Below are 25599 nucleotides of genomic sequence, written 5' to 3' on the forward strand. Positions count from 1 at the left end.
TGGCTTTGCTTTCTATTTTTCTCTGTCTATGTGTGATTTTCATGAATTAATCTCTGGTGGTCTCTTTTTGCTTTATTTTGGAGGCATTTTTGGTTCATGATTTAGCTTCGGCTGTCATCAGGAAGCTGGCTTAATATTCTTTCTTGACTTTGCCCACCATCAACACCCTGTGGTATTTCTGGCTGGCATTTTTCTCTGCATGGATATGTTTACTTCTCCATGCCTAGGAACCTTCTCCATCTCATTGTAAGCACTGCTATTTGTATATTCCCACCACCTGTCAGTTGGCAAAAAGCTCTGGGAAGCTGCTTTTGCTTCCCAGTCGTGGGATGAAATGTGAATGTGCATAAGGTCCATGCCCTGACCCAGCGTCCAAGATCCTGATGCACAGGCGTATTGCCACATACTGATGTAAAGTGGAAATATCGAGGCACCAAATGCTCCCGTCATGACTGGAGACATTTAAAGTTATATCCTGATATTTTTGGTGTAAGAATCCCTTTCTTCACATTATGCAAGGGAAGGTCAAAGGATATAGGACATCTAACTCTCCTTTTTTGAATATTAGAAATTGGGTGCAAATAAGAATGTCATTGCTCGTTGAATAAGATATTTTCAAAATCAGAGTATTTGTAGGGGCTAGGGCTTAGGAATGCAATTGTAAAAGGGAGTGATGGATATTCTCTTGGCAGAAAAATTATATAGATGTTATATCACAGCCATTATAGAGGTAAGGACTGTCACCACCTTGGGTAAAACAAACTAATAGGCTCTTCTGTTACGCTGATTGGAAGAGTCTTAGAGAGCTGAGGGCCTAAAGGAAAGTGATTTCGGAGAGCATTTATTTTTTCAAGTCATTTGCATCTCTTTTGAAATGTTTGAAATGTTATTTCTCACTATAGTTTTTAGCTTCCTATAATTCCTTTCTGCCAGCAGCAGACTTGTTGAGTATCATTTTCCTGGTCCATCTCTAACGAGAGAAGATTTCCCAGTCATTATTTTGTGCCTCAGAATGATTCTGTATATAATCATGCAACTTCAATAAGATCACAATTAAAATGAGCACCTAATTTAGTGACTGTGACTATTGGTCTTTGAGTATCTGCCTGCTTCCGGGTATAGAAAAATCCAAAAAACACCTAGGAATCATATTTCACTCTTTGTAGCCATACACAGATAACAGTCATCCGCTATACCTTCTGTGTGAGTGGCATGACCAAAGAAGTAGACTTCTTGAGGTCCCAATTTTTATTTCATGAAATTTTGTGTCTTCTCTGCAATGGAAATGCTTTAGTTTTTATTTCAGTGGTTTTGTTTCAAAATTATATTGTCAGAGATTCCCTTTTCTTATTGTCCTCTTGCACATGCTTACAGGATGGGGAGTATGAATGTGTGTTAGCTTTTCAAGCTGACCTCAGAATTTCCTCTCTGAGGGACTTCTAGGCACTTTCACATGTGATATATTAAATAAAACTGTACTTTAAAAATTCAGCTATAGAAATAATTATATTCTAGTCATTTTAAGAAAATACCAATTTTTCGGAGGGTTCTTAATTGGTTTTGATTGTCTTTTTTACCAGTATGAACTTTAGAAATGGAGGAATTGAAACTCAAAAACTGGACCAGGAAGCAAGTAGAGAAGATGACTTTGTTATATAGATTTTCAAATATGTAACAATATGTTTCAAATATGTTATTTTCGTTTCTTCAGTTAAGCTAACTTATGAAAAATATATTATTAGATTGGAAGGGATATTTAGTCTCTTCACATTTAGGAAGCTCAGATTTTGAAGTCCTCTCTTATGTTAAACCCATCCGGATACAAATTCTATTCATCCTTCAAGGCCCAGCTATTAAGATATTTCTTATCTCGAAAGCTGGCCCTACCCTGCCACCTTTTGGAAAGACACCTTTCCAAAAAGGAAATTGTCCTCACCTTCTGCTTTAAACTCCTAATCTTTCGTAAATATCTTTCTTCTTCATGCTTTTTCATAGTTATTTGTACCCATGTGTTATTTCCAGTGTCAGAATGGGAGCTAAACGTGAGAAGGCATAGTAGGGTATTCATGATCACACTCCCCACGCTCCTAGCACAGTTTTGTAGGTCTTCAATAGATGACTTCATCTTATGTAAATGATTGGCTTATTTCATTGGAAAAAAAAACAAAACAGGCTTTTTATTACTATTATTTGTTTTACTCTTTAAATACCACACTGGCACCATGTTAAGGTCAGGAGTCCAGTCAAACCCCAGGATGAGTTCCAGGCCCAGCTCTCCCTCTGACCCATTTTTCCACAAATCAGTGAACCTTTCTGGACTGCACTCTCATCTGAAAAAAAAAGGTGTTGTGTTATAGGATCTGGCAGGCTTCTCCAACTCTGAAATTCACTGGTGGCGTCATCTATCATGGAGAATAGCATGGCCGTCTCCTTTATTTTCTCTGCGTATCACAGATATTATTCAGAATCTACCACAGCATGAATATAGATGTGGTCTGTCAGTGTGACAAAGACTGTTCTCAAGAGGAAATTACTGGGTTTGACAGCTACCCAACCCTGGGTTTAGTTTTTGGGATGTCACTATAGAAAGTGTTGTGGCCGATGTATCCAATTCCTCATCTACATATATGGCTGAATATGCCGTTCTTGCTGTAATAGCATGAGGGCTATTTTTCTTTTAATTCAGCTGTCACATAGGAAACTGCTGCCATGGTTTCTTTCTATGACCAAATGTTGCTAACCCTTTCAGTCATCCTTGAAGTTATTAATAGCCACACATCATGAATGTATTCATGCCATTTCCTTGATAGAAAAAGGAATCAATTTCTCGTGTTTTTCTTTTGTAGTAGATAGCTAACTTCTAGGTGGAATTTTTGAAAATATTGAATTTCATATTTATAAAATAAGAGAAATCTGTATTTAATAAAATACATATTTTATGAGATGCTTAACATTGTTTTAAAATGCCATGACAGAGTAGGCCAGGAATTAAGAATTACATCAAAGTTTTGATTGTCCACCTTATATATAGACTAAAATCAAGACCGAAGATTTCCAGTACTACATTTTTATCGATGACAGCAACCTATGAGTTTGCTGCCTTATGTCTGGCCATCTTGTCCACCTACCTCCTACCCCATCATTCTCCTCCATCAGGCTACCTTGAATAGATGCATCCTTGACATTCAAAGAGTTCTCCAAAGACCAGTGGCATCAGCATCAGGGAGCTTATTAGCGATGCCTAATCTTAGGACCCACTCCAAAGGTACTGAGTCAGACATATTTACTTTAATATTCCTAGGTAATTCATATGCACATTAAAGTTTGAAAATCATTGGCCTACCCTACTTAAATTTTGGATAATTCGAGTAAATTATCATTTCTATTTATGTTACTTCCTAACTTCAATAGTTTTTTATTCCCTACCAGATAATGTCTAGATTCCTTAGCCTGACATGCAAGGCCCCTATAGACAGAAACATACAAGGCCCTATAGACAGAAACAGCTGTGCCTTTTTTGCATGTCCCCCAGTATTTCATCCTACTCCATCACTCTGGTCTTCTTGCCATATACTGTCTCATTTCTCTCCTAGCATTTTTGTTCATGGCAGGTTCACTGCTCTCTTTCCTCTTCTCTCATTTCCCCATCCACATATCTGAATGGTATCCATTCCTTAGCTGAACATTCTTCTATGTAGTCTTTCTTCCTTTCTTTTTTTTTTTTTAAACAGAGTCTCACTTTGTCACCTAGACTGGAGTTCAGTGGCACGATCTCGGCTCATTGCAACCTCTGCCTCCCAGGTTCAAGTGATTCTCCTGCCTCAGCCTCCCAAGTAGCTGGGATTACAGGTGCCCGCCACTATGCCCAGCTAATTTTTGTATTTATAGTAGAGATGGGGTTTCACCATGTTGACCAGGCTGGTCTCAACTCCTGGCCTCAAGTGATCCACCCGCCTCAGACTCCCAGAGTGCTGGGATCCCAGCCATGAGCCACTGCACCCGGCCCTATGTAGCCTTTCTTTATCACTCCAGCCCACAAAGTATCTTTCCTCTTCTGTAGAACTCCTATAACACTTGCCATATTGACATATCTAATAGTAGTAACCACAACACCACTGGCAACTAATATTTACTGAGTGTTTTCCATGTGCCAGGCACTGTGCTGAGCAAATCCTCACATGAACCACTTGGGTTGGGCTCTGTCTGCCCCCATTTTACACATGAAGAAAAAGCTCAGAGTGTTCTAAGAACTTGCTCAAGGCCACCAGCTGGTGGCTGATGGAACCAAGGTTCAAACCCAAGGAGGCTGCCTTTCCAGCTTGTGCTCTTAATCACTGGTATATTCCTTTCTCACGTCTTTCAACAGTGTAAAGACCCTGAAGGTAGGAAGCATGCTTTTGTATCCCTCCATTGCCTAGCATAAACACCAGGAAGCAAGGCCTATTCACCCTACCCTAAGAGCATTCTTGATGCACTGTCTGCATGGTTATATGGCTTTTCCCTGTTCCTACGAAGTGGTTTGGTTTGGATTGTTATACTTGAGATTTCATTTGAAAAAATATGCGAAAGGAAACTGATGCAATATTTTATCCATCAAGCTGTAGAAGGCATTCCAGTTCAGATTGCTCTGATAGGAACCCATGTGTTATGCATCTTGCCTATGGAATTATATCACAAGACCAAAGTATTTGCCAAATAAATTATAAAACCCAAGTATATTGAAAATTGCTGAGTGGAGTTTTATCATAATTTTAACTGGAGTGGGAGTGCTAAACGAAATTCATGGCTTTCTCTTCATAAGGCAGGATTATACTTTGATTCACTTGGAAGACTCTTTAATCAGTTACTGTGAGTTTAGCATTGTGTTTTATAAATTCCAGCTGGGCCACATTATCTGCTCTTCTCTCCTTGGTCTCAACCTGCTGCTGGAGAAAATCAGCGCAAAGCAGTGATTAAATCCACTACAGACTTAGTGTGAAGCCTCATAGTTCCTGCACTCACTCTTGCCTCTGCCTGTCCCAGCCCTTGAAGCTACTGATGATGGCTCCTTTGGTAGACTCTGGCTCACCCATTTCCTAAGCCAGCCCCAGGAAAAGCAGAACAAGTACTAATACTAATACCCTTTACTTTCTCCCCTACTCTCCCTGTTCATCACTCACTTCTACCTGCCTCCCACTCACGGAGTTTTTAGAATCTTAAAATCCCAGGACTGGTTACTGGTGGCTAGACATGGATCCTGGACTCTTGTCATTATTCCCCATCCCCCTCCTTTCTCCCAGTGCCATGTCCTCCACATGCCACACCTCTAGTCTCCTTAGCTGCCATTAAGCCCAAGAATCAATGTTGACACCACTTTTTCCTCCTTATCTTTTCTTAGGCCTCTGTCCAAGGCCCCCACCCTTTGTTCTGACCCATACTGCAGGGCCTGCACTGTTAAGTGGGCTCAGGTGCTTGGACCTGCTCCTGGCCGATCTGAGATCTGAAGCTTACTTACCATTTGCCTTCTTTCTTTAATGTGTCTGCCTCCCCATCATACATTCCAGAGTGAATTAGTTTCTCTCTCTCTGTCTCTCTCTCTCTCTCTCTCTCTCTCATCAAGTGTGATGACTGAGAAATCTCTCAACTCTGCCATCCACCTTCCTGGATCCTCTTGCTTAGATCCCCTGGTGCCGGCCTTGATCCCAGAATGGGACCATGTCACAATTCAGGCAGAAACTGATCTCTACTTGACCAAAGTGTTTGGGCTACCAGAATCTGTGTTCTGTACTCAGTTCCCCCACCCTGGTCCTGTGTCATTCCAGAATGCCTTCCATTTCATGCAGAGATCTGGTATGCCTGTCACTCAGGTCATGCAATACCCCTGTTGCGATCCAGGAGAAGTGTAACTCAGCTGGCTTCGGTTCCCTGTTATAGGGATGGCAAGTAGTTGACATGCCTGCCACTGACCCCTCCTGTACCTGTGGCTGCCCTCTTCTGCAGAACTCAGAGTTCTTCTCAGTACAATACCCCAAGCCAGCTCATTAGAGTTGTCATCTGAGATCAAATCTCTTGCTCTCTGTAAGGATGTATTCTCTCGTGGTTGTACCAAACCTTTCCCACTATGGTGCTTTGCAGGTGATCTTGCCTTTTTCTTCATGGAGAGGATCATAGCCTCTTCCTGGGTTTTCTACCTTCTCTTCACCTCTTAAGTTTTTTGAATTCCTTTAAGTTTTTTTTTTTTTTGAGATGGAGTCTCGCTCTGTTACCCAGGCTGGAATGCAATGGTGCGATCTCGGCTCACTGCAGCCTCCACTTCCCAGGTTCAAGCGATTCTCCTGCCTCAGCCTCCCAAGTAGCTGGGATTACAGGCTACCATGGCCGGCTAATTTTTGTATTTTTCGTAGAGACGGGATTTCACCATGTTGGTCAGGCTGGTCTGGAACTCCTGACCTCAGGTGATCCACCCGCCTCGACCTCCCAAAGTGCTGGGATTACAAGCATGAGCCACGACATCCGACCTTCCTTTAATTTTATTTCTAAGGAAAAGGGGTTTCTTCTTTTTTTCCCCTAATTCCTCTCTTTTGTTCTGGTCTTATCTGTTCCCCTTTTTTTGATCTAAGGCATTTCTCCATCAGCCATTCCCACTTCTGTTTATAATGCCTATCCCTGCTTGAAGATATACTCATATCCATCCTAGAAAGCTGCTGTCTCCAAATAAGGGCCTCCAGTTGCCCCCTGTCCTTTTGCTCAGGGTTCATTGTTGCCAGCTTCTCGCAGCATTCACACCCCGCCTGGGGGAGAGTCAGTCCTTGATTCTCGCTCTTCCCCAGCTTTCATTGCACTGTATCGTCCGCTGCAGTGACAGTGCTTCCTATTCATTGATCACCGACTACATGTTACCTTCCTTAGTCCTTATAGTGACTCACCACATCAATGGCATTTCTATCCATTTTACGGATAAAGCTGAGAGTCCTTTATTGCTAAATTCAAACCAAACTGAACTAATTCACAATTATTATTATTTTTTTGGTCAAAGAAGTCACAGAACCAAGCCCCTAGGGCAATCAGAATTTTTTATTTGATTATAATCATATTGCTGGTACTTGTTAATGGTCAAGTGTTTTTGTAACCTCAAAATGTTATTTTCTGGTTTAGGAATGCCACTGCCTAGTAATGATAATGATGGAGTAGACTGAATTTACAGGTAGAATAAAATGTCTGCACTCCCATGTTAACTGCAGCATTAGTCACAATAGCCGAGATATAGAAACAACCTAACTGCCCTCCACTGGATGAATGGATAAAGAAATTGTGGTATGTGTGTACAGCAGAATATTAGTCAGCCATAAAAAAGAAGGAAATCCTGCCATTTGTGACAGCGTGGAGTCATCTGGGACATTGTGCTAAGTGAAAGAAGCCAGACACAGGAAGACAAATATTGCGTGATATTCTTTTTTTTTTTTTTTTTTTCTTTTTTTTTTTTTGAGACGGAGTCTCGCTCTGTCTCCCAGGCTGGAGTGCAGTGGCCAGATCTCAGCTCACTGCAAGCTCCGCCTCCCAGGTTCACGCCATTCTCCTGCCTCAGCCTCCCGAGTAGCTGGGACTACAGGTGCCCGCCACCTCGCTTGGCTAGTTTTTTGTATTTTTTAGTAGAGACGGGGTTTCACCGTGTTAGCCAGGGTGGTCTCGATCTCCTGACCTCGTGATCCACCCGTCTCGGCCTCCCAAAGTGCTGGGATTACAGGCTTGAGCCACCGTGCCTGGCCTATTGCGTGATATTCTTATATGTGAAATCTAAAATAGTCAAACTTAGAGAAAAAGAGTGAAATGGTAGTTGCTAGGGGCTGGGGAGCGGGGAAGATGGGGAGATGTCGGTCAGAGGATACAAACTTTTAGTTATAAGGTGAATAAATTCTAGTGATCTAATGTACAGCATGGTAACTATAGTTAATGTGTTGTGTACTTCAGATTTGCCAAGGGAGCAGATCTTGAGTGTTTTCAACACACATACATATATATACATACACACACACACACACAAAAAGCATGTCAGGTGATGGATATGCTAATTGGCTTGACTGTGAGTCATTACACAAAGTATACTTTTATCAAAACGTCATCTTGTATACCTTAAATATACACAATTTTTTGTTAGTCATACCTCAAAAAATGTCTACACAGACTTAGTGAGACTCATGACATGAGTCATATTAAAGGATATATTTAGAAACAAAAATAAATGAAAGTTTTAAAATGCTTTTCTTAACCCAAGTCTTATTGTTAGGATTCCTGATAATCCAGTCATGACTTCAGTTAGGAATCCTTGCCATGGTATATCGAGACTCTCGTCCAAGGAGAGGAAGGAGCAGGAGGGTCTCACTCTTGTTCTCTCCTTGTAAAAATTTAACTGTGTTTGCAGGAGAGAGTATTTGACAAATACATGAACAAATGAATGAATGAAGTGGGCAAAGAAATAGAATTAATCTGATCAAAGTTTACAAGTTCAAATTATGTGTTAAATTGGGTAGAGCAGCTGCTGGCCCTTACTTTTTTCTAGGCCTATTTCAAATGGTCTTCTTTAATAGACTTTCAATTGCAGATTTAGACTTGGAGGCTTTAACAAATATGAATTGAGTACACATTTGTATAGCAATTTAAACTGCTATTATCACAAAATTGTCATGGTAGTTTTAAACTCTGGCAGATGGCTTTTAACCAAACCCTGCCATCAGAGTCAAATTTGATTCTTTGGATGGTTCTTTCTTTTTTCTCTCTCTCTTTTACATAGTCTAGTAAAGAAGTTTCTTCAATGACCAGTTTTGTCATAAAGTTGGTGCCATTTGTTCTATGGGTTACAAATTTATTATCACAAACGGCTAGATATACTTCTCATAGACAACTTGTATCCACAAATTTTTTTTTCTTTTTTTTTTTTTTTTTTTCCTGAGCCATTCTCCCTAGAAAACACATTGTTTTGGGGGGAAAAATTAGACTATCCTTCAGGGATATTTATTTTCATGATTCATTGTGCAGAGATCAGAGTTGTGCCCTAAGGGCTTGGCTCTGCTCTCTTTATACTGGTATCCATTGCTAGGTGTGGCTCAATTAAACAGGAAGGATGGCTAGATAGCATATATATTCACAGGTCAGATGGCAGCATCCATCTTTGAGACATGAATCTTGGTGGGAAAAGTTCAGTTTTTTAACAAACGTGAAATTACCTCCTCAATCATTTTTATATCAAACATTAAATTGTCTGATATAAACACTGGAGGCTAGCATAGTATTTGAAACCATTTAGTTTGCTCTCTCTCTTAGTTTCTGATTTTCATTATAGTTCTCAGTGTTTGCTTTTTCAGTGTGAGTTTATGGCAGAATAAATCAAATTAACTTTGGTGGGTAGATTGAGTTTTCTCTGGTGACCTTTACTAACCAAAACATACTTGGTTCTCAGGTGAAAAAACCAGAGTGGATTACTATTTATTTGACTGACAAAGAAATGCATTTCTAATTTTATTTAGTGACTGAAATAAGTTGCTTCACCGTAAATTAAATGTGAAATAAATGTATGATCATCTCTTAATGAACCGAACAGATTGAGAGCTAAGCACCTTTGTAGTAGACCTCTTTCTCCAGTTGGTGGTGCCAAAAACTCTGCTAAGAAATGGATTGAAAGAACAGGTTAACCAGGAGACTTTCTTAATAAGCGTTATTTTTGTAGTTTTTGAAAAATTTGTACTGAAAACATATACCCAAATTATCACATTTTCTAAGGTTAGGAAGCAAGGCTAACCCCTCTGGTGACCAGCAGAATACATTTCTATAATGATGTATAGCTTCTGTAATGATGTCGTTGGCCTATGTTAATATTCACATATTGGAAATTGTAAAGTTGTATAACATCTGACTCCATCCTGGAAATAGCCTTTAGTGTGCTTGCCTGGAGAGTGGAGGAGCAAACAATAATGTGTACAGAGAAGGAGAGTGATGTCTCTGGCTATATTTATTGTTGAATTTAGGTCTTTAAAAATATTGACTTGCGTTATTATTGCTATGATTTTTTTTTTTTTTTTACCATTAATGTATTCCTGGAACAGCAGGAACATTGCTTTTTTTGGGGGGTTAGGGGCTAGGTTTGTTTGTTTAACCCTTTACTGTTTAGCCCTGAAAAAGTCCAAATGGAGCAATAGCCTGTTGCTTGAATGTGTCCTGAGATACAGTCAGAAGAACAAAGGCTTTGGAGTCAGAGAGATCAGATTTTGAATTTCCCTACATATTTCATAACTCTTTTTTTTTTTTTTCAGACCAAGGTCTCACTCTGTTGCCCAGGCTGGAGTGCAGTGGCACAATCTCGGCTCACTACAACTTCTACCTCCCGGGTTCAAGTGATTCTCATACCTAAGCTTCCCAAGTAGCTGGGACTACAGGTGTGCACCACCACACCTGGCTAATTTTTTAGTAGAGATGGGGTTTCACCGTGTTGGCCAGGTTGGTCTCCAACTCCTGGCCTCAAGTGATCCACCTGCTTCAGCCTCCCAAAGTGCTGGGATTACAGGCGTGAGCCACATTTCCCAGCCTTTCATAACTGTCTCTTAATTACTTATGCAGATTCTCTACTGCTCAGTTTTTCCAGTTTGTAAAATGGAGATAATAGCGTCTTCCCGTGAGAGTTGACGTAAACATCACCTGAGATAACGGATGTGCTGATTAAGTGCTCCTCACCCTGTCCTTTTCTAGTTTAAGCACAGACTTGGTTCTTTCTGAGCCTCCACCACATCCCATGCTCTTAGCCAGGGCCTTAGGACTGGAGTCTCTCCTTGTGTCTAATGATGCCTCATGCTGCATTGATGAGATGTTTCCAGGTCGTAAAGTTCCACAAAGATTTTGTAAAGACTCACAAAAGAGATACTCATATTGTTAACTATATGTGGTGTTCAGATATTTGCCCGTCTACCCTGGGATGTTTCCATGTTGATCTGAATCTGCCTAAATGTTTAAGCTTGGAGAAGGGAGCACAGGGTTGCTGACAGGTGTAGCAGCAGTGTCCCCAACCATTCATTTATCCATTTATTCCACAAACTTTTACTCAACATTCTTCTTGCTGGGTCTCCGACATACAAAGATGAATTCCCAGAGAGCCTGAAGATGCTTCTGAGAGCTGCAGACTCAAGAAGCAGGATGCTTTCTGCTTGGCAGGAATTGATAAGCAGCCTTTATCTATGGAAGAGCGAGAAAGATAAATTTAAATGTTTTTTAAAGTATTATTTTAAAAACTTATAAGATTGTAAAAAATTTTTTTTAACTTTGAAAAACTGATAGTTGTATTAAGCTTTTGATAGCATCATGTTTGGAAGAATGAACAAATCAGAAGAAGGCTTCAGCGTGGTTGGTAAACTCATAAAACACTGTTAATTAGGAGCTTTAGCCCAGTATAGAATTTTAAAATACAACTGTGTAAGGTACATATGTTTTTAGGAATGGCACAACTAACATCTTTGATTAGATGCGATTGAAAGATTCAGACCCTTAAGATTTAGAGATTATGGAATCATAGAATTGGATGGTGGCAGGGACTTTAGGAATCACATATGCCATCTCTCTTATTTTCTAGCTAAGAAAATGGAAGTCAAACATATATGGCTCACCCAAGGTTACATAGACCTGGATCAAAACTCAGGTCTCCATGCCAAGGCATTATTTTTCCATCCTAACTCCTATACTATGAGCCATTTTCAGTAGATAAATAGATACTTGTTCCATCTCAATAAACTTTCATGCTAAATATGGAGTATCATGTCCGCCCCATTATCAAAATGAAAACTTTGGCCGTACCTTCGACAGTTAATTAAGGTGCTCCTACTTCTATCTCAGAGCTGAGCTGAGGGGAGGCAGGGCACACCAGGCCTGTCATTCGCAGTTCTCAGCCAGAGCCAACGAGTTCCCCACAGAAGCAGGCGGCATTTTCATTCACGCCTGCCTTGCCTGCTTCTAGTTTCTTGCTAGATGAATGGCATCATATGCCGCAGGTGTATTAGTAATTTCTGAGTTTGTTCCCCACTAAAAATGACCTCATTGTTTTGTGCTTCTTTTCCATAATTATACAGTAACAGGAAAATAAACCAGCTCTGGGTACAGCCCACAGCAGAAATCTTGTGCTCTTTATGCAAGTTTGATTTATAGACGTGTACTGCAGAGCAGAGTGACTATGAAACATTCATCTTCCCATTGCTAGTTGCCATGGAAATCAAGTACACAGAGCAGTGTCATTCCAGTCCTGGTGATGCCTGCAGTAGTTTATTCCTTTGTTGTTCCCGTTTCTTAAGCAACTGCCTAGCATTCTTTCATCATTACAATTAATCATGCACACAAGTTTTTATCTTTCGTCGCGCATAGAAAGTACTAAAAACGTATGACAAAAACAGGGAGAATTTAAATATTCCTATGGCTTTAAATATGCATTTGTAATTTTCACCCTCAGTCCCACTGGAAAAATAGGTCATGTAAAAAAGAAGAGCATATATTAATGTACAGATATTTCAATAAAGAGAGCAGTATAGAAATTTGAGGGAAAAACAATGCTAAGCCCAGGAAGCCCAGGAAGCCTTAAGGAACTTCAGATCCTGAGGTCCCCCAGTGTTTAGATCTAAATCAGCCTGGGTAATGCCAACCAAAAAAAAAAAAAAAAACAAGAAACAAAAAGCCCCTGAGCTGTGTATCATCAACTCCTGTTTTGTTAGTCTCCTTAATGGTTTGAACAACCTAGATATTTGCTGGATAGACATGCTAGACGTTAGAATAGAGATCCTTTTTCTCTTCAAAGGCCAATAAAGTTCAGGATATATATTTTTTTAAGTGGAAGTAAAAGGAATTCTAGTTCTTTTTCTTTTTTCAGTGAAACCATTTTATCTCAGTTTTAACTCACATAGTTCATAGTCTATACCATACCAACAATGAATAAATGCTTGTTGATTAGCCACTGCCTTCTTTTGTGGACTTCTGGCCATTCTGTTGGCTAAGAAAGCGTGTTCTAGAATAATTGTCTGGATCTAAATCCCTGCTACATGGCTTATTAGCTGTGAGGCCTTTGAAAAGTATCTCAGCTTGCCTTAGTTTCCCCATCTGTAGAGGGAACAGCTATAAAATTAAGATAATGACGGGTTGTTAGGAGGCTTAACGGAGATAATTCATGCAAATGGCTCAGCCCTGTGCCTGGCACAGGACACGTGCTCTGTCAGTGGGGACTGCTGCCGTGGCAGTGGTGGTTTCTATTGCCATGACTACTACAGGCCACAACTGAATGGAGAACTGTGCTCTGACCTAGAGAGTAATACTCAGTTGATCTACAGCAATTCCAGCCCCAAAGCCACAGTACTCTGTTCCCAGCATCCAGGCTCACACAATGATTGCTGGTGCTTTGTTTTGCTTATGCTACATTGACTTGTTAACATCTCAAGACTGTGGATACTAGGATGGTGGCTAAGAAGTATTTACAAGGGTCTTTTTATCTGCAAATTGAGAAGAGAAGGCTGCTACAGGCAGTCCTTGAAGATGCAAATTTCTCATCTTTGACCTGGATTTGTTTCTTACAAGGAGCTGTGTGTGGAGCACGTTGGGAGGGAGTGGGCTGCCTTTACATGTCTTGAGGAAGGTTCTCGTGTTTGTCTACATAGTCTGAAATAACATCTGACCTGCTGCCTCTCCACCCCCAAACCCCCCTTGTCACTCGGCAGTGCCTGAAGCATTCCTTCAGCCTTTCTGGAATTGAAGTTTTCCTAACTGGTGGCAGAAGCATTCTTTGTTGAAATTTACTCTCCTTGGCAGTTCTCCAGGGCACACGGCAATGCCTATTTATTTGATTTAGCCTTTGTTTGGTTAGCCTTGTATTTTGTCTGTTTTGCTTTGCGAAGTTCTTTTTCCCCCAAATTTTCATGTTTAAATCCCTTGGACTTCACTTCTATTTATTTTACTAGCTTGCTTTAAAATACTGCTAAAAGTTGTTTGCTTTAAGCTCTCACAAAATGAGTAGTCTTGGATTCATTTGTCTTTTTCCCCCAAGCCTGATCCATAGTGTGTGTACTAGGTGCACCTTTGTTAATTATTAAAACAAAATAGGCTTTATAGTTTGTACTTTGTACATCCTAATGTTATACTACATTGTCTCCACTTCTCTTTATTTAGCTCTGTTTTTTTTTTTTTTACCGTGTCCTCCAATCATTAGGCTCATGTTAATTCTAAAGAAATAGAAGTAGCTTAACTTTTCTGAATCTTTTTGTTCTCCCTCCTCTGCCATTCTTCCTGCTTCTCCCCACAAGATAAAAACCCGTCCGACTCACCTGTCTTCCAAGTGAAGCTGGCAACACTCCAAGTGACATGAGTACCCCAAGACACCCATTTTTTTGTAACTAAACATTCAGTGACGAAACTTAGACCTTCTCTAGACATTTTTTGTATGTATGTATGTGAGACAGATTCTCACTCTGTTGCCCAGGCTGGAGTGCAGTGACACAATCTCAGCTCACTGCAGTCTCCGCCTCCCAGTTCAAGCTATTCTGCTACAACCTCCCGAGTAGCTGGGATTACAGGCGCCCACCACCACGCCCAGCAAATTTTTGTATTTTTAGTAGAAACAGGGTTTCATCATGTTGGCCAGGCTGGTCTCGAACTCCTGGCCTCAAGTGATCTGCCCGCCTCGGCCTCCCAAAGTGCTGGGATTACAGGCATGAGCCACTGCACCTGGTCACTAGACATTTTAGATCCTCTCAACCCCTGATTGTATGTGTGGCCTTCACCTCACACTTAATGTGGCCAACATGTACTCCTGCCTTCTCTTTGTCCCCGAATCACTGTAAGAGAGATCTTTCCCCGTGCTTTTTTATTCTCAGGCTTATATCTTTCTTTGTTTTGGAAACACATATTTGTTAGAATCTTCTGCATTGCAGATACTGGGATTATATGAAAATGAACAAGATAGACATTGCTTTGCCCTTTAGGAGCTTGGAGTCTAGTTGAGAATATAGGTGGTTAGAATCCAAGATGGTTAATCCTGAAAGATGACTACAAAGTACTATGGACAAGAAGAAGGCTTAGTGCAGACTGGGGAGGGGGCACCAAGGCTGACATCAGAGAAGTGATAGCCAGCGTGAGACCTGGAGGATGGTCTCCATTTGCCTGACTTTGCCTTAGCCAGGCAAGGAGGGAAGGCATATTCTAGACAGAATGCATCTGCAGAGGTCAGTGGGAGAGTATGAATAACTGAGAGTTGTTACTCATAGTTAGCCTACTATCAAATACACCTATTTTTTTTTCAGTGGGTGGGTGCAATCAGAAGGATGAATGCAGAGTGATGAGACTAGAGCGATAGGCAGTGCCAGATGAGGAGAGTCTTGTAAGATTTGTCAAGTTCAGACTTTATCCTGAGGATACCAGGAAGCCATCAAAATGTTTTACGTAGGAAAGTGAGGTGATCAGACTTTTTTTTTTTTTTTTTAAAGACAGAGCCTTGCCCTGTCACCCAGGCTGGAGTGCAATGGCGCCATCTCGGCTCACTGCAACTTCCGCCCCTCAGCTTCAAGCAATTCTCCTGCCTCAGCCTCCCAAGTAGCTGGGATTACAGGCGCGTGCCACCATGCCCAGCTAATTTTTTGTATTTTCAGTAGAGATGGAGTTTTGCCATGTTGGCCAGGCTGGTCTCAAACTCCTCACCACAGGTGATCCGCCCACCTCGGCCTCCCAAAGTGCTGGGATTACAGGTGTGAGTCATGCCCAACCGACGCAATCAGACTTATAGTTGACATGATCTCTCCTAGTGTAGTGTGGAGAATGGATTAAAATGTGGCAAGAATAGCCTCTAATTGGGCTGAGTCTAGGGACCACTTTCCCAACTCAGCCTTCTCTTTTTTGAGGGGGGGGGGACGGAGTCTCGCTCTGTCCCCCAGGCTGGAGTGCAGTGACGGGATCTCAGCTCACTGCAAGCTCCCCCTCCCGGGTTTAGGCCATTCTCCTGCCTCAGCCTCCCGAGTAGCTGGGACTACAGATGCCCGCCACCTCACCCAGCTAGTTTTTTGTATTTTTTAGTAGAGACAGGGTTTCACCATGTTAGCCAGGATGGTCTCGATCTCCTGACCTCGTGATCCGCCCCTCTCGGCCTCCCAAAGTGCTGGGATTACAGGCTTGAGCCACCGCGCCTGGCCTCAGCCTTCTCTTTAACCCCACAATGTTTGTCCAGCCCAGCATGCATTTTTCTGATTAGCATGAGGGCTCATCTCAGACATCAGCTCCCTTTCTCTAGCTGCCTGTCTTAAAGGCCGGGACTGTGTCTTCTCCCTAGCTCTGGGCTGGCTCTTGCTCTACACTAAATGTGTCATCTGGAGCACTGACTGGATCCAGGTTTTACCATTGCCCAGAAGAGTCTGTTGTTTTGCCTATTGTCTTGGCTCCCCTGGGATTTTGGTGCCAGCTTAGATCTAGCCTGAGTTCAGTGATCTCCTTTGACCCCTGGAATTGATTGCCATTCACACATTGGCCCTTCCTGCCCAGCCAGTCTAGAATAAACCTGCTGCTGAGGGAATCCTCCTAGCCCTCTCTTTCCCACTAGTAGTTGAGTATCCTAGATACTTCACAATTGATCTCCATTGTATACCTATACAGAACAATACATTTGATAAGATGGATTGAGGTAAGGTGAGGGGAACTAGCTAAAGGTTGAGTATCCCTTATCCAAAGTGCTTGGGAGCAGAAATGTTTCAGATTTTTTATTTTTTCAGATTTTGGAATATTTGCAAATGCATAATGAGATAAGAATGGGACCCAAGTCTAAACACAAAATTCATTTATGTTTCATATATACCTTATACACAAAGCCTGAAGGTAATTCTATATAGTATTTTTCATAATTTTGTGCATAAAAAGTTTGTCTTAAATACTTATGTGTGGAATTTTCCACTTGTGGTGTAATATCTGTGCTCAGAAAGTTTCAGATTTTGGAGCATTTTGGAGTTTGGATTTCCAGGGCAAGTTGCTTAACTTCTCTGTGCCTTAGTTGCTTCATGTATAAACTGCAGGTATTAAGAGAACCTACACCAGGCCGGGCGCGGTGGCTCAAGCCTGTAATCCCAGCACTTTGGGAGGCCGAGACGGGCGGATCACGAGGTCAGGAGATCGAGACCATCCTGGCTAACCCGGTGAAACCCCGTCTCTAGTAAAAAATACAAAAAAATAGCCGGGCGAGGTGGCGGGTGCCTGTAGTCCCAGCTACTCGGGAGGCTGAGGCAGGAGAATGGCGTAAACCCGGGAGGCGGAGCTTGCAGTGAGCCGAGATCCGGCCACTGCACTCCAGTCTCGGCGACAGAGCAAGACTCCGTCTCAAAAAAAAAAAAAAGAGAACCTACACCAGAATTGTTTGGAGGATTAAGTGAGCGAATGCCCATAAAAACACTGTGCCTGGCCCGTAACTAGCTCTCACTACTTATTCATGTTGTTACTATGGTGTCTAGACTTAACCCTAGGGAAAGTGGGAGAACATAAAAGGTTTTTGACTTCAGGAATATTTGAAAACAGCCAAATAGGTATTAACCTTGAAAGTTCCACCCCTCCTCTTCACTATGAATAATTGAGAGATGACAGTGGTATCACATCCTGCCCAGCTGGGGGGCTATTCCAGTGAGTAAGTAGATGTAAGGGAGTGATAAAAATAGCTAACTGATACCTAGCGCTCACTGTGTGCCAAGCCCTGTTCTAAATGCCTTAGTTGCATTAACTCATTTGATCCTCACAACGACCCCATGAGATGGCTACTGTGATTATTCCCATTTTACTGATGAGGCAACAGGTACAAAGCAGCTGAGTGACTTTGCTAAGATCCCATTAACTGCTGGAATTCGGCTTGGACCAGACAGTCTGACTCCACGTTGGAAACACAAATAGATACAGCCACCATGTAAAGGAGGATCTTTGCCTTGCCTTTTTCTCTCTGCCCACAGGGGTACCCTTAAAAAGGGATTTTGAATCTCTTTATCAATCAGATCTACTACAGTCTGTAGATTTTGAAGGAACCATTTTATTTAAGGGCCTTTCCGGTACAATTTCAATAGAATAAAGATCTAGACAGCACATAAATTTTCATAGTAAAAAATAGAGCTATATAATCTATGGCCATAACCCTTTTCATAGCCCTAAGGTTGGGGATATATGAAAACACTTTAGCTGAATTGTACATTCTTTTTATAAAATGCCTGATTTCTGGCAATTTGGTCAGACAATCTTTTGATAAAAATATCAAAAACCTCATACTGCAATACTGTAAAATGTGATGGTGTTAATGGCCAAAAACATCTGTATTTTAGACTGTCATGAACTGTTTAAACATCATCATAATAGGAAACATTTATGGCTTAAATAATTGAAGTCCACATTTCTCAGAAGCCATCTGCTCATCTCAACCTTTTGTTAGACCTTCAAACAAATCACAGAACTGACCGGCTTGAGTTTCTCTGTAACTCTTTCTGCTCCATCATGGGGTGGTGGGATGTGCAGGGGCTGTTGGTCAGTTCTTCCGAGTTTGAATATCATAGTCGTGGGAAACTGATGTAGGTGTCTGTCATGGGAAACTGATGTCTGTTAACCTCCCTGGACTTCAGTTTCTACTTCTGAAGGACTTCTAGCTTTAAAGTATCTTGATTCTCTCTTTCTAAACCTTTTGTTTACTCACTGTTTAAAGAATATTATAATTAATATACAGTGATCTAATGGTAAGAAATAGAGAAGAAAAGACAAAATAATTTGGTTTCATTAATTTCATTTAACATTATTTCACAAAAGTTCATTAAGCACCTACTATGTACATGATAAATATGTGTTTCACTGTCCAGTATACTAATAATGTTAAATTCTCAAACTGACTTGGAATTTTCCTTCTCTCAATTTTCCCAGTGCTAATGTTCCCCTCCTGGCTACAACATTACCATAAAATGTTATACTCTTTAATCTTATTTTCATATTCCCCAAACAAAGCAAAACAAAATCTTTCATCTCAAAGGCATTTTTAGCATGTTGCAAATTATCATGAAATCACACACAATTTTCTGTTTTCAATTTTTCAATGTAAAACCTACTAGGTTATGTTTCTTAGGAAAAACTGTAGACATCAGATGTTCACTTTTAATTTAGATGGGTCAGCTGACATACTAGTTTCAATGAGTTGCAGTAATGAATTTGTCATAGAATTGAAGCCATTTTCTGGCTATAAATCACCCAAACCCAAATGCTGTAGGAAATTTACAAGGACTGCCATTAGAATGGGATGTTTTAAATTATCTCAGTTGTATTGAAACAAAACCAAGCCTGATTAACAGATATATCAGGTAGTCATGAATTGATGTGACAGAAAAGAGTTATTGGGCTATTTGTCAAATGATAAACTGGATGATGATGATGGAGAAAGTTACCTTTTTTTAAAAAATTTTTTTTAGTGCTCTAATGAGTGCCAGGCATTGTCAGTATTTCATGTAATCCTCATGATAACCTTATGAGATGTACAGTATTATTACTATTTCTATTTTACAGATAAGAAAACTGAGCTTGGAGAGGTTAATGTTCCCAAAGTCCCACACTTTAAATAGCTGAAAATGTTTCACATTGCTTGTTGTCACCTTGAGTTCACCGTATTTAAAGTGAAAGTCATCATCCTGATCCCTTGTTGTTCTTTCTGTTTCTGTCAGTGATATCATGATTTTCTGTTTCATTCTTGCAGTCATTGATTTTTTCCTTTTCCATCTTTGCTCTAAATCCATTCAATTACCAAGTCCCTTCCCTCATTCAGTGTCTTTCTGCTGTCAGCCCTCTTCTCATCCTTAGTGTCTAGGCCTCCCACCTAAATGGACAGGCTAAAGGCCAATCTCCATAACTCAGTCTTCAAGGCTGGCTACTCTCTGACTCCTCCTCTTCTAGGCTCTTTTTCCTGTTACTTCTCTCCAGATGAACTAGTTACCTAAATACATTGCGCCCATTTTCTATATCCCCTTTTGTACATGATAACTCTTCTGAGATGGCCTCTCCCCTTTTCCCTGCTCCGTGAGCCCTGTCCCTTCCTTAGCATGAGACTGGGTCTTCTCCTGAAAGATGTGTTTTGATCAGCTCATTCCTCAGTGAATATCCCTTCTTTTCAATGCTTGTGACAATAGGCTCTATACCTGTCATTTTGCACTAAGCACGTGCCATCTGACTGGCATTGCTATACAACTCTTCGTCTGTGTGATCTGTTTCTCTCTTAGTGGTGGTTAGGGCTGGGTCTAGATCTCTCCCTAACATCTGGAACATTGCTGTATACCTAGAAAGTACAAGTCTTCATGCTTCATGTGCTTGGGTAAAGAGAGGAATTTTTATGGTAACTATAGTAAATATCTCATATATTGACTTCATTGACTTAAGAGATCTCCTGTGAATCCTCCAAGCCTTATTATTCAGAGACCCATTTCACTAGAAAGGGACCACATGTATTCATAGGATACAGTAGTAGATTGTTTGCAGAGATGGTCATAGCTCCTTCCATCCCTGTTCATGCACCTGTGTAAAGTGGTTTGGCTCCCTTCCCATCAGGAGGAAGAATTTATTTCTCCACCCCCCGAATCAGAGCTGACTTGTGACTTTGACCAAAGGGCATAGAAAAAAGTAACAAATCTCAAAACTTGAGGGGTGGTCTAGGGGACCACCCCCAACAAAGGATTCCATCTGGGAGAAAATTTTTGCAATCTACCCATCTGACAAAGGGCTGATATCCAGAATCTACAAAGAACTTAAACAAATTTACAAGAAAAGACCCCATCAAAAAGTGGGCAAAGGATATGAACAGACAATTCTCAAAAGAAGACATTTATGCAGCCAATAGACATATGCAAAAATGCTCATCATCACTGGTCATCAGAAAAATGCAAATCAAAACCACCATGAGATACCATCTCACACCAGTTAGAATGGCCATCATTAAAAAGTCAGGAAACAACAGATGCTGGAGAGGATGTGGAGAAATAGGAATGCTTTTACACTGTTGGTGGGAGTGTAAATTAGTTCAACCATTGTGGAAGACAGTATGGCGATTCCTTAAGAATCTAGAACTAGAAATACCATTTGACCCAGCAATCCCATTACTGGGCATATACCCAAAGGATTATAAATCATTCTATGATAAAGACACATGCACACATATGTTTATTGCAGCACTATTCACAATAGCAAAGACTGAACCAACCCAAATGTCCATCAGTGATAGACTGGATTAAGAAAATGTGGCACATATACACCATGGAATACTATGCAACCATAAAAAAGGATGAGTTCATGTCCTTTGCAGGGACATGGATGAAGCTGGAAACCACCATTCTCAGCAAACTATCACAAGGACAGAAAACCAAACATTGCATGTCCTCACTCACATGTGGGAGTTGAACAATGAGAACACATGGACACAGGGTGGGGAACATCACACACCAGGGCTGGTCAGGCGGTGGGGTACTGAGAGAGGGATAGCATTAGGAGAAATACCTAATGTAAGTGACAAGTTGATGGATGCAGCAAACCAACATGGTACGTGTATACCTGTGTAACAAACCTGCAGGTTGTGCACATATACCTAGAACTTAAAGTATAATAGTAATAATAATAATAATAACAGATATGTTTGTGTTAGAGTTCTCTAGAGGAAGAGAAGTAATAAAATATGTGTATAAATATTGAAAAAAAAGGGAATCCATCTGATGCCATGCCTTTTGCCACATTAGTCCCTGAGTTTTTGTTCCATTGTATACATATGATAGATGTGGCTCGAGATGCTTCTTGAACCAAAGTTTTAATGCATTTCAAAGTTCTGCACTTCTAAGAAGTGATCTTAAAAGTAGATAATAAATTGTGGTTATTCACATGCCCTGATACCATAGTTCTGTTTTATCTCTTGTGGTTTCTTGAACGTAGTCCAAAATTAACATTGATTTAAAGTGCTAATATTTTCTCAAATGTGTTTTTAAAACTTTGCATTCTTGTGTTCTTCGTTTGCAACTACCCAGAATTGCCCCTCCCCTTCTCTTTTACCCATTATAAGGAAACAAGTTCTCTATTCGCCAAATAGCAAAACAGCCTTTGCTTAACAGTGTATATTTCACTTTCGTGCTAAAGCTGTATCCCAGTAACATTTTCTTTCATGGAAAATGACCATTTCTTCCAGGAGTATGTAATTTTTTTTCAAATGCATGAAGTTTTCAAAATGAAACCGTGTCAGACAGAATGATCTTTGGCCTTATGAAAGTGGAATTTTTTTTGTAGTTCTGTGGTTGTCCATTATTTTAAAACCTATTAGTTACAACAGGTTAGCTTGAAAAATGAGGAGGTTTAAATCTGAGACAAAATATCTCACTATAGTTAGATTCTGAAACTCTGCCAGCAAAATTGTGTTTGAATGCTTCTTGAATTTGTTTTGTAAGGGGTAGCTTTCTGCTTTAAATGTGTATTCAGTAAAACACAGTTATTCAAATTCTGGTAGACATGTAGGGGAGCCAGATTCATGTGTAACGCAGATGCAGCATTGTTCTTGGGGCTTTTTACTCCTAATGACTGACCTAATGTGTTGCGTCTCCTTTTTCTGGCTGAGAGAAGGAATCACATTTTATTCAGTAATATGTTCACATTGTGTTTCACCTCTTGCTATCTCTTATACTACAAGAATACCTGTGACGTATTGAGATAGCTAATATCATTGCTAGAAAAGTACAAGGTAATTTGGATAGAAAATAATGTGATAGCTTTAGTAGCAGAATATAATTAAATTAGCGCCTAGAGTAAAAATAGCGAAATGATTTATTTTTAGTCTTGAATGGCTCAGATCGGTATGATTAAAATACGTAAATTAAATAACAGCCTTTAGTTCAGTGGTGTTCTGAGTGGTATCAACTCTCTCTAATATCTAATCTTAAGTATTAATGATCTAATTCGAAGTATTCTATTTTCCTCTGCCCTCCCCCACTATTTTAAGTAAACCCAATATGAATTAGATAAAATAGGAAACACATTTGTTATATTCTTGGAGGCCTTGGAGATTAAGGATTTTAAATTGGGCTGGCATATTTTTATTAATCTACTAGAAAGTGGTTATTGGAGCACCTTCTATATACCAGGGGCCATTCTAGATGCTGAGAATGGAGCCACCAACACAGCAAACAAAGTCCCTGCTGTCAGGGAGTTTACAGATAATAACTGAGTAAACAAGCAAGTTAATTTCAGATAGAGGTAAAACACTATAAGAAAAATAAAACAAAATAAATACAGAAAACGAGTGAATGGGGAAGGGGTTGCTTAAAATTGGGAAGCTAGGGAAGACATTTTTGAGGGCTGACATTTGAACTGAGACCTAAATGACGAAGAGCCATGCAGAAGGAGGAAGAGCAGTTGCAAAGGGTCTGAGATGGGTGTAAGCCTAGAGGGACTGAGAAACTAAGAGAAAACCACAGTGGCTGGATTGCAGCGAACAAGAGGCAGCAAGGTCTGAGCGAAATTTGAGAGGTAGGCAGGGCAAGATGCTGCATTAGTCCTGGGTGCTACCTTCTTTCTTTTATATTACAGGGTGAGTAGCCCTTCCCTGAAATGCATGGGACCAGAAGTGTTTTGGATTTGGGATTTTTTTTTAGATTTTGTAATATTTGCATTATACTTACTGGTTGAGCATGCCCAATCTGAAAATTTGAAATCTTATGCATTCCAATGAGCATTGCATTTGAATACCATGTATAATATCAAAAAGTTTCAGATTTTGGAGCTTTCAGATTTCAGATTCTGGATTAGGGATAACTCAACCCATATTATATTCCGTATTGTGTCACATTCCATCATGTCATATCATATCTCACACCATGTTGTGTATTTATATTGTATTATATATTTATGTCGCTGTACCTTACAGGGAAATGAAGAGTCAAAGAAAGACCTTAGACTTCTCAAGATGTGTAGATTTTCTGGCATTCCCAGTGTACAAAGTCATGCTAGTGGGTTGCTGTATCCTGGCTTGGAGCCCTCACCTGCTTTTCATGTTTCTTTCCCATTATCAGTTAAATTCAGTTCAACAGATACTTTCTTGGTACGTGCCGGGCCCAAGAAACTGATGAATCCACTTGGGCCATTTTACATATGAATGCAGAAGAAATTGTGATAGGCTTTCATTTTAGAGCAACTTCCCTAGATTATGTCTATTATTTCAATTAGTGAGCACCTATCTTTTGTACCATCTTATTTATACTTAGGTTACAAGCAGTAAAATGATCATAAGGGCCAAATATCTAATCTAAATGGCAGTGATATGTAATGTTAACATAGTCATCATTTGTTTCTCTCCACTGGCAATACAAGACATAAAAAAATGATTTTGAGGCCTACTTAAGCATCAGACCAAGAAGTGTTTATCATTTGAATACCTCTCTTCTGGGAAGAATAAGGAAAGTTTTTAAAAAAATTAACAGTTTAATAAAATATCTGAAAGTTTACAAACGTATTCTTTTAAATGAGGCAACACAGATCTTCTGTTACAATGGTTATGATCAGTGTCTGATTTACACTAGAGGATCAGGAAATAATGTAGACTATTTCCTTTCCGCGTGTCTTCATACCATATGTAGCCGTAATATACTGACTTAAAATTTCCACCGAATTAAACTTTCCAGTGATTTATAAGATGTTGAAATGCATTACCAAGAGCAGTTATTGAATCTTCCTTCAGAGATAATTAACAAAAAGACTTTGTTATTAAAAAAGAAAAAAAAGCAATAATTTAGGTTTCATGATGGCAAAGGTAAGCTCTAGAAGTCTTTCTGTGATTTGCTGATAGTAATTCCACTCCCTGGATGTTTGTTTTGCTTTGTTCTTTCTAACTCTCCCTGATTCGGTGGTTTGATAGATTTTCCTCCTATTTAAAATAAAACTGTAGAAGTCAGTACCACATTTAGTATCTATCTCCAGGTATGGCCAATCCTTCTTCCCACTGGCTGTGTTCTGGAAGGTTCTGGAAAACAGCTGACAAAGCCTGAATGTGACAGGGCAAGACATTCTAGGTAGCCCTCGTGGCTTTTTCAGCTGTGCTTCTTATTTTCTCACAGATGTATGTGTGGTATGTAAGTGTATATGATGCATATATGAAATGAATATTCAAGTCAGAAAATTTGTCCATTTATGTTCCTCCTTGGTTACGAAACAAAATATTCCATTCTAGCCATGGTTAAAGCCCCCTGGGTAGCCCTGCCTGATTGCCCTAGAGATCATCACTGTCCTGATTTTTTTTTTTTTAATCATTCGTGTATGTCTTTATATTTTATGACATAGATTTATATATCTTAAATAATACAGAGTATTGTTTTGCTTATTTTTATACCTTATATAAATGCATATTGCTTTTTCTCTTATTTTATTCTTAGGAATTATCCACATTGATCCATGTATCTTTCATTTATTCTCCCTGCTGTATAGTATTCTGTTGGGGCACCAGGGGGCACAATAACCAGCACCTTCTTTTCCCCTCCAATATCAATTAAAATATCGACTCCAAGTGTAAGAGAGTAATAGAAATTTCAGCTTTCTTAGTGACGTAGTTCTATT

At 40.1% G+C, this 25599-nt stretch overlaps 1 protein-coding gene across 10 annotated transcripts in view; it reads left to right on the forward strand.

The window, feature by feature from the left end:
• The window catches only part of LOC105467566 (EF-hand calcium binding domain 11), a 161107-nt gene that overhangs the window by 30446 nt on the left and 105062 nt on the right, over positions 1–25599 (forward strand). Inside the window, exon 6 of one of the 10 annotated variants that reach the window (XM_071099729.1) lies at positions 10284–12668. The exons of the other annotated variants lie outside the window; for them this stretch is intronic. Within the exon in view, the coding sequence (XP_070955830.1) occupies positions 10284–10368 (85 nt within the window). The 3' untranslated portion in view covers positions 10369–12668. Of the gene's footprint in view, positions 1–10283; positions 12669–25599 lie in introns of those variants that run through there. 10 annotated transcript variants of the gene reach the window in all.

Source organism: Macaca nemestrina, chromosome 7, assembly GCF_043159975.1.
Source record: "Macaca nemestrina isolate mMacNem1 chromosome 7, mMacNem.hap1, whole genome shotgun sequence".
Classification (NCBI taxonomy): Eukaryota; Metazoa; Chordata; class Mammalia; order Primates; family Cercopithecidae; genus Macaca; species Macaca nemestrina.